This window comes from Mya arenaria, chromosome 13, assembly GCF_026914265.1.
Source record: "Mya arenaria isolate MELC-2E11 chromosome 13, ASM2691426v1".
Classification (NCBI taxonomy): domain Eukaryota; kingdom Metazoa; phylum Mollusca; class Bivalvia; order Myida; family Myidae; genus Mya; species Mya arenaria.
Genome location: NC_069134.1, coordinates 9446855 through 9461685, shown reverse-complemented (window position 1 = coordinate 9461685; position 14831 = coordinate 9446855). Strand labels below are relative to the sequence as shown.

General features: G+C 38.6%; 1 protein-coding gene across 16 annotated transcripts in view; it reads left to right on the top strand.

Moving 5' to 3' along the window:
- LOC128214151 (cAMP-specific 3',5'-cyclic phosphodiesterase 4C-like) overlaps positions 1 to 14831 on the top strand; it is a 406322-nt gene that overhangs the window by 351040 nt on the left and 40451 nt on the right. For all 16 annotated transcript variants that reach the window (XM_052920452.1, XM_052920462.1, XM_052920459.1 and 13 more), the window contains 2 exons: positions 7498 to 7610; positions 14389 to 14482. In XM_052920452.1, the coding sequence (XP_052776412.1) occupies positions 7498 to 7610; positions 14389 to 14482 (207 nt within the window). The remainder of the gene's footprint in view (positions 1 to 7497; positions 7611 to 14388; positions 14483 to 14831) is intronic.

The window sequence follows — 14831 nt, the reverse complement described above, 5'->3', positions numbered from 1 at the left end:
AATAACCTTGACAAAACCTTAAAAATGAAGGGATTGGTTTGTTTGTATTCATTCAGTTTTTTCCAAGGCTTTTTCCATTCAGTAAAATTGGACACCAGACATATAAAGGATATTTTTCATTTTAAAATCTTGGATGACAGACATGAATACCTACATGTCAGTGCATTTGTCAGTGTATATGACAAATTGTAAACAAATCTTGATGCACTTCCATGTTTTCAGCATCTATAGGTTGTTTGAGGTGTGTATTATTAGACAGTAGTAAATGTCTCGAATTTGCAGGCTGATTGTTTTTTTTTGTAAACCAATTTCATGCCAACTTTTGGACCAAATCCCAATCCTAAAACATTTGAAAATGAATGTTCCAATTTTATGTTATTTTGAAAAAGTATTATTCCAAAAGAAACCTTTTCTTGTTCTGATATCTTTTGTCTATTTTTTAAAGAATTTTTGGTAATTCCTTTGCAAAATTGAATGTCCCAAAAAATTTTTATCAGAAAGGTCCTGGCTGAAAAAGGACCTTTCTGAAAACACTGAACACAGGTTGTAACAGGATAAAAACGTATGTATTTTTAACCTTTCATTTCAAGCGCCTTTCATTTCCCCCCTATTGTTATGTTGATGAGCTGCAACATTTTAGAAATATGATAGCATTTTATGGGATAAAATATTTTCATTTTCCTGGAAACAAATAGATTTAAAACTGTAGGGAGACTTGATAAGCAGTGTTAAGTACAAACCTTTTTCCTTCAAATAACTGTTTTTTGCTCAATAATTGTTTTGCCATTTGAAACTGGTGCTTGCCGTAAATGCATTTTAATGCATGTTTCACAGAGATATGGCTTATTCTTCAGAAAAAAGTGACATAATTCCACTAAGCTATGATAATTTGAACTGTCACATGTTTTAAGAGCTGTTAGATGCTATTTCATCCCAAATTACAGACATCAGTGATAATCACCAGGCTTTCAGACACACTGTTTTTGGACATACAATACAGAGCTGCTGTACTGCTTAGGGTAGTGGTTTACACAGTCTTTCCTGGCCTTGGTTTGATGGACATGATGCAGATTGGAGCTTCGTTCTGCCTTCCCTGGCCTTTAGCTTGGTTTAATTGACATGATGCAGATGGGAGGTTGACTCCTACTTCCCTGGCCTTGGTTTAATTGACATGATGCAGATGGGAGGTTGACTCCTCCTTCCCTGGCCTTGGTTTAACTGACATGATGCAGATTGGAGCTTTGCTCCTCCTTCCCTGGCCTTGGTTTAATTGACATGATGCAGATTGGAGCTTTATTCTGCCTTCCCTGGCCTTGGTTTAATTGACATGATGCAGATTGGAGCTTTGCTCCTCCTTCCCTGGCCTTGGTTTAATTGACATGATGCAGATGGGAGGTTGGCTCCGCCTTCCTTGGCCTTGGTTTAATTGACATGATGCAGATGGGAGGTTGGCTCCACCTTCCCTGGCCTCGGTTTAATTGACATGATGCAGATGGGAGGTTGGCTCCGCCTTCCCTGGCCTTGGTTTAATTGACATGATGCAGATGGGAGGTTGGCTCCGCCTTCCCTGGCCTTGGTTTAATTGACATGATGCAGATGGGAGGTTGGCTCCGCCTTCTCTGGCCTTGGTTTAATTGACATAATGCAGATGGGAGGTTCGTTCTGCCTTCCCTGGCCTTGGTTTAACTGACATGATGCAGATTGGAGCTTTGCTCCTCCTTCCCTGGCCTTGGTTTAATTGACATGATGCAGATGGGAGGTTTGCTCCGCCTTCCCTGGCCTTGGTTTAATTGACATGATGCAGATGGGAGGTTGGCTCCGCCTTCCCTGGCCTTGGTTTAATTGACATGATGCAGATGGGAGGTTGGCTCCGCCTTTCCTGGCCTTGGTTTAATTGACATCATGCAGATGGAGGTTTGCTCCGCCTTCCCTGGCCTTGGTTAAATTGACATGATGTAAATTGGAGCTTCGTTCTGCCTTCCGGGGCCTTGGTTTAATTGACATGATGCAGATTGGAGCTTTAAATTTCCTTTTTTGGATATATTGTGCACGGTTTATTCTTTTAACACCGACTTCACTCTGTGGTTTTACCATTGTAAGGTGTAACTTAAAAACATAAGTAACATTCTGCTTTAATATTACATTAAAACAGTGTTTTATTTCAGTCCACACTGAAAGTGACCTTGACCTTTATTTTATAGTTATAATGGGATGCTCTCTGCCATAATCATGCTGACGGCAAAAATAATAGAACGTTAACTTTAAAAAATTAAATGAGTTTACTTAAAAGGGGCTTCCAAGCTTATTTGTGACACATGAACTATTATTGGCTTATAGTAAAGAGTTAAGTCACAGCCCAATATATGAGTCAACTCATTCAGGTATACCAATTAATGGAATACAGTGCACGAAACACTTGCTTCTGATTGGTCAGTTAGAAGCAACAAAGTCAGAAATGTAGATCTTCCTTCAAAAAGAAAGTTCTTTTAGTTAACCGGGATGTACACTTCATTTGTTTAAACAAAGCAAATTACATGACTCTGCATGTTTTCAAATTGTAATTAAATTGTAAACTTCCGTAAAACACATACATTTAGGGCGAGATGGGGCTATCTAATGCACATTTACGTGTTGTTGGTAATGTTCATCATGTTACGACAATGTTTGACTAAAAAAATACATAAATGAGTTACATAAACCATAGAATTAGGTTATGGTGTCAGTTAGATCTTTGAACTGTTTTATTTTATGGTTGAAACCAATTTTGACCCATTTAATAAATGGGGTGACAGTATTTTTAAACTATTCAATATTTAATTTTCACTTTGATCAATGTTCTATTTGTCATACTAATAGGTTGAAATGCAAACATATTAGTTTCTGAAGGTGGGTTAATTGTGAGTTATGAGTACGGTATAAGGCCAAATAAAAAAATAGGTCTGTTTCAGGTTACCCGACCGACCCTATTTTTTCCCGCCGACCCTAACCTATTTTTCCTTGAAAAAAATGTGATTTGGGTACGAAAAGCATTTGTTATGAAATGTATGTATGTAAAGTTGACAATATTAGAGTTGGATTTCTGAATGTATTTACCGTACTTCACCTTAGAGTTCGGACACCTTAAAATAATTAATTTTTCGCTCTCTGATTTCATAGAAAATAACCATTTTTACATTTTATCTACATGTATGGTAAACCTGCCTTTTTTCTTCATGTCTGCATTTTACCACTTATTAATTTATCTGTAGTTATCAATGGTTATTACGCCTATAAGTGTAACTCCTTTATCAAGTTAATTAAAATCCCATTCAACACCATTTTATACATGCATTGAAATGAATAAACATCTTTTATCGGCTTCAGATCAAACAGTCACATTGTGTGACGTCACATAACTCTCAGTTATACCCACGAGGATCTCATGGAGAGCATGGATATTGCTATGCAGGATTAATGTTTCTGAGTGGTGTTTTCGATTGTAACTTAAGTATTGCATTTCTAACTTTAATTCATCACATTAAATAGTTACCTGTAGCATTGAATGTGTTGATTTTTATTGTTCTATTGATGTTACAATGAGTATTACTGTACGATTATTGCTTCATAAAGTCTATATTAAAAGTGTGGTACAAGTTTCAGTTTATTGGCGGATCGTTTTACAAACATGTCATGTCTGTGGTTTCTTAATCTCTTGATTGCCCTTGTTGTTTCTTTAATCCTCCATTAAATATATCACACATCCTTTTCAACAGGCAATAAATCGTTTAGGATGGGTAGTAACTAACTAACTTATCACAGTGATGTATACAGTTAGGTAATCTAGCCAGGCATTGTGACGATAAAGATCAATAATTTTTGTCTGTGAGACTTAGTAACTGTAAAAGTAACAATCGATGTCCTTTGGGTGTCTGAAAATTAGGTACCTAAAATAAATTATTTTTGAAAATAATAAAGGATGTCTGAATTTTTAGATTGTCCAAACTCTAAGGTGAATTACGGGTAGTTTGTGCTTGTGTGGCAGGTATATTTCAATTTTTGAACTCTATTTTCTTGTCAGATACAACTGTGTCAGATACTGACTTTCGGATTGATATGTCAGACTTAAGTGTGCAATTTTGGCAATAAAACCTGCATGTAACTTGTTCTTCAAACCTGAACCCCCAGGTCTTCTTGACAGCATTGAGGTTTCCTTGGCTGATGGCTTATATGGTAAATTTATGTGCCACTCTTCATGTAATTATGTCACAGGGAGGTAAGCATTCTACAGAGGGTGATTGAAAGCAAAAGTGCGCATAAAGAAAAGTAAAACCGCTCCTGGAAAGTCTTAAATAATAGCAGAGTGGTGTACTATAACTTAGTTAAAATCCAACCATCATTGTCAAAGTATTTAACCAGACTTATAAAGAATATTTCCTTTGAAGCATGGAACATGTTTAAAAACTACTGATTAACCTGAAAATTGATGACTTTTGATTTGTTACTTCCTGAGTCAACAGTTACTGAAATTAGTATATCAAAAAAAAATATTTAAAAAAATAAAAAAAATATTCCGACCTACCTACCCTATTTGTTTTGGCAGCGTTACCTGAAACACACCTATTTTTTTTATTTGGCCTAATGCAAACAGATGCTTTATTTGAAATTTAGTAATATTGTCATTGCCAGATCTTGCAACATGCAAAAATCTATCTTGTGTGGTCCTTAGATTTACGACACATTAAAGATGGTTTGGCGATGGGGACACAACAGAAAGAAACAACATATTGTGAGTGTGTCGCAAGTCAGTCATGCGATAGTTGGGGGACAATCTTGAGTTGTCTTGCATTGTCATGTGTTTTTTTTTTCATGTGATCAGGTCTAGCAACTGTCACACAACAGTCATGGGTTACTTGTGTATATTGCTTGCGCTCCTGACCATAACGAGTGGCACCGTCAGTCATTTGCTCTTGACATTTTTCAGTGGGGACATCAATTTGTCACTCGATTTGATTCAACATTTTGTATCCAGGATGCCTCCCAGAGAGAAAAGTAGTGGCAGTGGCAGATGTGCTCAAGTACAATAGCTAGTGGTTGAAAATCGGACTCCATTTGCTATCTATAATCTAATCGGACCAAGCATTTCGATTTACTATCGGACAATAATCGAAAGTTCATAATATCAGTAAGGAATACATTATGTATACATAGTATCATCATGATCATTTAAATGGTCAAACCTGGAATCAGTACGTGTGACGCTATTGTCATGCATTTTGCAATAGTAAGTAAATTTCCATAACCTTTTTCTGTCTTTAATAACATAACAACACAAACATACTTGATACGACAATTGCTCAATTGAAATGAGCAAACATGGTATTTCTACCTTATGAGCCTATAGTAAACCACAGTAAATCTTTTAGCATTCACCAATCATTTAATATTTTTCACTTTCTGCTGTTAAACATACGGTTACAATCTTGTTATCAGTAATTAATATTTTCCATTAATGCATTATTTAGTAAGTAGTTAAAGGTTTATCAGTCAAATTAATGTTTGTTATACATGTGTATGAATTGATTTTGCATAAGAGTGTCACTTTAAATTGTAATGTTCATCATTTTTTTCATCATTTATTATCTACATAGATAAAACCTGCATAATATATCAAGAACAATTACATATATATATATATATAATAACAATAATTCGATGTTGCGTAAAATGATTGTAACTTTCGACATGTTCACGGTTATGGTGAGGGTGAGGAAATTCACTGTATAATAAAGTGTCCTGTCCACTATAATATATGTACTGTGACATGAAATCTATATAAAGAACACCATCAAAGTCAGAACCATCAGTCTAAATGAATAATATGGTCAGCCTTGACCAAAACATGGAGAACTACTTGCACTGATACTTATAAAAGGTTGACCTCAACCAAATGCACTCTAATATCAGTATATTATAACCTTATAAGGTCTATAGCGACCTGAAATATAGAGCACCCCATAAACAAAACATCACATCGGATAACCAAACATGATGAACTTCTGTTTGTTGACAAACTAGTTAATTATCAATTTACATAAGTTGCTTATTATGTCAGTTTGTTAAATTATAACTTGTTGGTCTACTTTATACAATGGAAAAGGATGCAGCATTCAACAACATATTTGTTTTCACAGTGTTATTCTGTTGGCTTCAAAATATACCAAAATTCATAGTTAAATGTCTTTTGTTGGTCTCTTTATTTACTGCAAAATGTATTCTGTCAGTCATTGAAGGAAATTGCCATAACATTACATGTTTAATTGGTTTTCCTGTGTGTATAAATGATACATATTTCTATTCAAATGATAGTTTAGTTCTGCAAATACTCATTATAATATTTCATAAAAGTGTCATGATTCATACCTAAAGGCAAAGAACCATGTTCACAAAACGCCTTTACATAAGAATAAAAGATAATAGTTGTACTGGCTTCAGGTTATGTTTGTTAGAATGTTACCCAAGTTTTCATTCTGACCTACTGAATATGCAAATAGAGCAGTGTTTGTTTTTCATGGACAGTTTTAATTGCTGCGGTATCATTTATTTGCTCTGTTGTTACTGCCATTCATTATTATTTGAAAAGCATGTGGGTTGGAAAATAATTGGTTAAAAATCTGGAACAATGATCTGATGCCGATGATAGTGTTAAATCATGGTACAGGGAATTTGCCCTTATATTATGGCGTTTGTAGTATGTGAGGTCATTACTTTGCTAATGCGTTTCTGCCATTAAGCCTGCAATCACGTTTCAGACCAAGCTCTGAAACTGTCATTTATATCAAGGACAAATATTCCACAGATTTAAGAGAACTTATCTTTAGTTATGGCTACCTTTTCTGCTTTAGAAGCTTTCAATAAAAAGGAGTTTTTGCTAAAAGGAAATGCATTTGAGCCTAAAATTCATGCAGAAATCATTGGTTTTGTAACACTAATTATATGGCAAAAAAATGTGACAATGTATAATTGTCTTTTATACCATTTGTTGGAAAATACTGGAATTGTTTATAATTGATTGTATCATTCTCAAAGATTCTCCTGATATGACACATGTGAAATCCTGTAGCTGCTAGAATAATAAATACTTGTCTTACTCTTCAAAATATTTATGTTTTGATTTCAAACAGCATTTTCCTGGACCTTCTTTCATCATTTGCATCATCGTATAAAACAAAGTGAACAACAGTTGTACAACACTTATTTCATAATTTATCCAATCATCACCTTGTTATGATTTTTTTCATTATTATTCTAACAACAGCTGTATTCTTCCAAAAATTGTTATTGCATGAAAATCGAAGGTAAATATTTTCCCTGCAACATGATATCGATAATTCCCATCTATATTGAAATCCCTCACCTGACTAAGATATAAACACTTGTAAACACTTGCCTATTTCTATACATAAAGAACACCTAAAGTACAACAGCCGCTATAATTATGGGCACATTTTATTATTTCAGACGACACGTACCAGAAGATGGCTATCGAGACACTGGAGGAGCTTGACTGGTGTCTTGACCAGCTGGAGACGATACAGACACACCGCTCAGTCTCGGACATGGCTTCCAGCAAGGTAAGCAGCCATTCTTCACAGTAGCTCACTCACTGCCAGGTCCAGTCTGTAAATGGTGTCATCCCCACAACCCTTTTTTCAAACAAAACAATTAGTCAATCTTACGACTGCTGTTCATGCCTTCAAATGATTAATCATTGGGATAAAAGAAAGATAACTTGACAAAAATCTAGCTACTGCCAACCATGAACTGATAACAGGCAGATGACTTTACTATAAGCCAGTCACTGGCACCCATGAACTGATACCAGACCAGACATATGACTTTACTGAAAACCAGTCACTGGCAACCATGGACCCATGAACTGATACCAGACTGATGACTTTAGTATAAGCCATTCACTGGCACCCATGAACTGATACCAGACTGATGACTTTACTACAAGCCATTCACTGGCACCCATGAACTGATACCAGACTGATGACTTTACTACAAGCCATTCACTGGCACCCATGAACTGATACCAGACCAATGACTTTACTACAAGCCATTCACTGGCACCCATGAACTGATACCAGACCAATGACTTTACTACAAGCCATTCACTGGCACCCATGAACTGATACCAGACCAATGACTTTACTACAAGCCATTCACTGGCACCCATGAACTGATACCAGACTGATGACTTTAGTATAAGCCATTCACTGGCACCCATGAACTGATACCAGACTGATGACTTTACTACAAGCCATTCACTGGCACCCATGAACTGATACCAGACCAATGACTTTACTACAAGCCATTCACTGGCACCCATGGACTGATACCAGACCAATGACTTTACTACAAGCCATTCACTGGCACCCATGAACTGATACCAGACCAATGACTTTACTATAAGCCATTCACTGGCACCCATGAACTGATACCAGACTGATGACTTTACTACAAGCCATTCACTGGCACCCATGAACTGATACCAGACCAATGACTTAACTATAAGCCATTCACTGGCACCCATGGACTGATACCGGACTAATGTCTTTACTGAAAGCCATTCACTGGCACCCATGGACTGATACCAGACTGATGATTTTACTATAATGCAGTCACTGGCACCCATGAACTAATACCAGACCAATGACTTTACTACAAGCCATTCACTGGCACCCATGAACTGATACCAGACCAATGACTTTACTATAAGCCATTCACTGGCACCCATGAACTGATACCAGACTGATGACTTTACTACAAGCCATTCACTGGCACCCATGAACTGATACCAGACCAATGACTTTACTACAAGCCATTCACTGGCACCCATGGACTGATACCAGACCAATGACTTTACTACAAGCCATTCACTGGCACCCATGAATTGATACCAGACCAATGACTTTACTACAAGCCATTCACTGGCACCCATGAACTGATACCAGACCAATGACTTTACTACAAGCCATTCACTGGCACCCATGAACTGATACCAGACCAATGACTTTACTATAAGCCATTCACTGGCACCCATGAACTGATACCAGACCAATGACTTTACTACAAGCCATTCACTGGCACCCATGAACTGATACCAGACCAATGACTTAACTATAAGCCATTCACTGGCACCCATGGACTGATACCGGACTAATGACTTTACTGAAAGCCATTCACTGGCACCCATGAACTGATACCAGACTGATGACTTTACTACAAGCCATTCACTGGCACCCATGAACTGATACCAGACCAATGACTTAACTATAAGCCATTCACTGGCACCCATGGACTGATACCGGACTAATGACTTTACTGAAAGCCATTCACTGGCACCCATGGACTGATACCAGACTGATGACTTTACTATAATGCAGTCACTGGCACCCATGAACTAATACCAGACAGATGACTTAACAATAAGGCAGTCACTGGCATCCATGAACTGATAACAGACTGATGACTACTAAAATCCAATCACTGGCACCCATGAAATGATACCAGACCAATAACTTTACTGAAGACCAGTCACTGGCACCCATGAACTGATAACAAACCGATGACTTTAGTATAAGCCAGTCACTGGCACCCTTGAAATGATACCAGACTGATGACTTTACTAAAAGCCAGTCACCGGCACCCATGAACTGATACCAGACAGATGACTTTACTGAAAACCAGTCACTGGCACCCATGAACTGATAACAAACCGATGACTTTAGTATAAGCCAGTCACTGGCACCCTTGAAATGATACCAGACTGATGACTTTACTAAAAGCCAGTCACTGGCACCCATGAACTGATACCAGACCAATGACTTTACTATAAGCCATTCACTGGCACCCATGAACTGATAACATACAGATGACTTAACAATAAGGCAGTCACTGGCACTCATGAACTGATACCAGACTGATGACTTTACTGAAAGCCATTTACTGGCACCCATCATGAAATGATACCATACGGATGACTTTTACTATAAGCCAGTTACTGGCAACCATGAACTGATACAAGACAGATGACTTTACTATAAGCCAGTCACTGGCACCCATGAACTGATACCAGACTGATGAATTTACTATAAGCCAATCACTGGCACCCATGAACTAATACCAGATGGATGACTTTACTATAAGCCAGTTACTGGCACCCATGAACTAATACCAGACGGATGACTTTACTAAAAGCCAGTCACTGGCACCCATGGACTGATACCAGACTGATGACTACTATAAGCCAGTCACTTGCACCCATGGACTGATACCAGACTGATGACTTTACTATAAGCCAGTCACTGGCACCCATGAACTGATACAAGACTGATGAATTTACTATAAGCCAGTCACTTGCACCCATGAACTGATACAAGACGGATGACTTTACTGAAAGCCAGTCACTTGCACCCATGGACTGATACCAGACTGATGACTTTACTATAAGCCAGTCACTGGCACCAATGAACTGATTCTAGACTGATGACTTTTACTATAATGCAGTCACTTGCACCCATGGACTGATACCAGACTGATGACTTTACTATAAGCCAGTCACTGGCACCCATGAACTAATACCAGACGGATGACTTTACTAAAAGCCAGTCACTGGCACCCATGGACTGATACCAGACTGATGACTACTATAAGCCAGTCACTTGCACCCATGGACTGATACCAGACTGATGACTTTACTATAAGCCAGTCACTGGCACCCATGAACTGATACAAGACTGATGAATTTACTATAAGCCAGTCACTTGCACCCATGAACTGATACAAGACGGATGACTTTACTGAAAGCCAGTCACTTGCACCCATGGACTGATACCAGACTGATGACTTTACTATAAGCCAGTCACTGGCACCAATGAACTGATTCTAGACTGATGACTTTTACTATAATGCAGTCACTTGCACCCATGGACTGATACCAGACTGATGACTTTACTATAAGCCAGTCACTGGCACCCATGGACTGATACCAGACTGATGACTTTTACTATAATGCAGTCACTGGCACCCATGGACTGATACCAGACTGATGACTTTTACTATAAGCCAGTCACTGGCACCCATGAACTGACACCAGACTGATGACTTTTACTATCACGCAGTCACTGGCAGCCATGAACTGATACCAGACTGATGACTTTTACTATAACGCTGTCACTGGCACCCATGGACTGATACCAGACTGATGACTTCACAATAAGGCAGTCACTGGCACCCATGGACTAATACCAGACTGATGACTTTACTGAAAACCATTCACTGGCACCCATCATGAAATGATACCAGACTGATGACTTTACTATAAGCCAGTCACTGGCACCCATGAACTGATACCAGACTGATGACTTTACTAAAAGGCAGTCACTGGCAACCATGAACTGATACCAGACTGATGACTTTACTATAAGGCAGTCACTGGCACCCATCATGAAATGATACCAGACTGATGACTTTACTATAAGCCAGTCACTGGCACCCATCATGAAATGATACCAGACTGATGACTTTACTATAAGCCAGTCACTGGCAACCATGAACTGATACCAGACTGATGACTTTACAATAAGGCAGTCACTGGCACCCATGGACTGATACCAGACTGATGGCTTTACTATAATCCAGTCACTTGCTCCCATGAACTGATACCAGACTGATGACTTTACTGAAAGTCAGTCACTGGCACCCATGAACTGATACCAGACATATGGCTATTATATAAGCCAGTCACTTGCACCCATGAACTGATACAAGATGGATGACTTTACTGAAAGCCAGTCACTTGCACCCATGGACTGATACCAAACTGATGACTTTACTATAAGCTAGTCACTGGCACCAATGAACTGATTCTAGACTGATGACTTTCACTATAACGCAGTCACTTGCACCCATGGACTGATACCAGACTGATGACTTTACTATAAGCCAGTCACTTGCACCCATGGACTGATACCAGACTGATGACTTTTACTAAAAAGCAGTCACTGGCACCCATGAACTGATACCAGACTGATGACTTTTACTATAATGCAGTCACTGGCACCCATGGACTGATACCAGACTAATGGCTTTACTATAAGCCAGTCACTTGCACCCATGGACTGATACCAGACTGATGACTTTACTGAAAACCAGTCACTGGCACCCATCATGAAATGATACCAGACTGATGACTTTACTATAAGCCAGTCACTTGCACCCATGGACTGATACCAGACTGATGACTTTACTGAAAACCAGTCACTGGCACCCATCATGAAATGATACCAGACTGATGACTTTACTTTAAGCCAGTCACTGGCACCCATGAACTGATACCAGACTGATGACTTTACTGAAAGCCACCAGACTGATGACTTTACTGAAAGCCATTTACTGGCACCCATGATTTGATACCAGACTGATGACTTTACTGAAACCCAGTCACTGGCACCCATGAACTGATACCAGACTGATGACTTTACCTTAAGCCAGTCACTGGCACCCATGAACTGATACCAGAAAGGATGACTTTACTGAAAGTCATTCAGTAGCAAACATTGATACCAGACAGATGACTTCACCTAATGCCAGTAAAGTTCTGACACTGATACCAGATAGATACCTTTACCTTCAACCCTCAACTTATACCAGACTGAAAACTTTACAAGAAGCCAATACAGTCAATACTGATAGACAACTTTTCTGAATGTATTATTAGCAACTTGAACCATCAATTCATAGAAGATAGACAGTTTAACTGAAAGCATGTTACTTCCAACCATGAACTGATACCACAGAAAGGTAATGACTGAAGGCCAGGCAATGGCAACCATGAACAAAAATCAGACTCACAACTTTACTTGCAGCCAGTCAAAATTGCAAGCATGAACATATATCCATCAGACAACTTTTGCTAGTCACTGGCAACATTAAACTAATACTAGATAGACAACTTTACTAGAAGCCAGTAACTGACAGCCCCAAACTGATACCACAGATAGACAACTACACAAGAAGCTAGTCTGTGACTTGCAACCTCAAACTAATACTAGACAGACAACTTGACTGGAAGCTCGTCACTGGCAACCTCAAACTAATACTAGACAGACAACTTGACTGGAAGCTCGTCACTGGCAACCCCAAACTAATACTAGATAGACAACTTTACTAGAAGCTCGTCACTGGCAACCTCAAACTAATACTAGACAGACAACTTGACTGGAAGCTAGTCACTGGCAACCTCAAACTAATACTAGATAGACAACTTTACTAGAAGCTCGTCACTGGCAACCTCAAACTAATACTAGATAGACAACTTGACTGGAAGCTAGTCACTGGCAACCTCAAACTAATACTAGACAGACAACTTGACTGGAAGTTCGTCACTGGCAACCTCAAACTAATACTAGATAGACAACTTTACTAGAAGCTCGTCACTGGCAACCTCAAACTAATACTAGATAGACAACTTGACTGGAAGCTGGTCACTGGCAACCTCAAACTAATACTAGACAGACAACTTGACTGGAAGCTGGTCACTGGCAACCTCAAACTAATACTAGACAGACAACTTGACTGGAAGCTGGTCACTGGCAACCTCAAACTAATACTAGACTGACAACTTGACTGGAAGCTGGTCACTGGCAACCTCAAACTAATACTAGACAGACAACTTGACTGGAAGCTGGTCACTGGCAACCTCAAACTAATACTAGACAGACAACTTGACTGGAAGCTGGTCACCGGCAACCTCAAACTAATACTAGATAGACAACTTTACTAGAAGCTCGTCACTGGCAACCTCAAACTAATACTAGACTGACAACTTGACTGGAAGCTAGTCACTGGCAACCTCAAACTAATACTAGATAGACAACTTTACTAGAAGCTCGTCACTGGCAACCTCAAACTAATACTAGGCTGACAACTTGACTGGAAGCTCGTCACTGGCAACCATCTACAAATATTAAACAAACAACTTGCCTAATAGTCAGTCAGTGGCACCAATGAACTGATTATCAGACAATCAATTTAACTGGAAATCAGACACTGGCAAGGATGAACTTATACTAGACAGAAAACTTTCTGGGAGCTAGTCAAAGCCAACCATGAACTGATACCAGAAAGACAACTTTATTTTAAGTCAGGTTAAGTTTGAAGTCAATTCTTCAAAGACTTTTCAAATTATGCTGCGGAGAAGAATGCCTGGACGCACACACGTCTACCATTACTATATTCCCTTTGCCTTTTGGTCAGATAAAATATAGAGTTCTTGCACTAGGGTGAAGACATATTGTATTAAAGTAGTCCATGCATATTTATAACATTTTTTTCTCTTTACAGTTCAAACGCATGCTAAATCGAGAACTTAGCCATTTTGCGGAATCCAGCAAGTCGGGAAACCAGATTGCTGAATACATCTGTAGCACATATCTTGGTGAGTACATTTAGCTATGCATTTTCTACACTGAGCTGTCACTGGTGGTGTGTTTTCAAGAGTGTATTTCAAGGCTGCAAGATCACAGAGTTTAATATATTGTCAGCAAATATTTGTTGCATTGCATGTCATCCATTGAGAAGTACAATGCCATTCAGAAGTCATGGGAACAGATTATAAGGAAAATATTTATTTTTTATGAATTTGTATTTTACCTATTTACACCTTACTTACTTAACTCGTATGTTTACGTGCCAGTCAGCAATCAAAACATTCATGACTCTCCTTTTCACCTACTTTTTTCCAATGTTGACAATCTGAACATTCATGACACTCCTTTTCAGCTGCT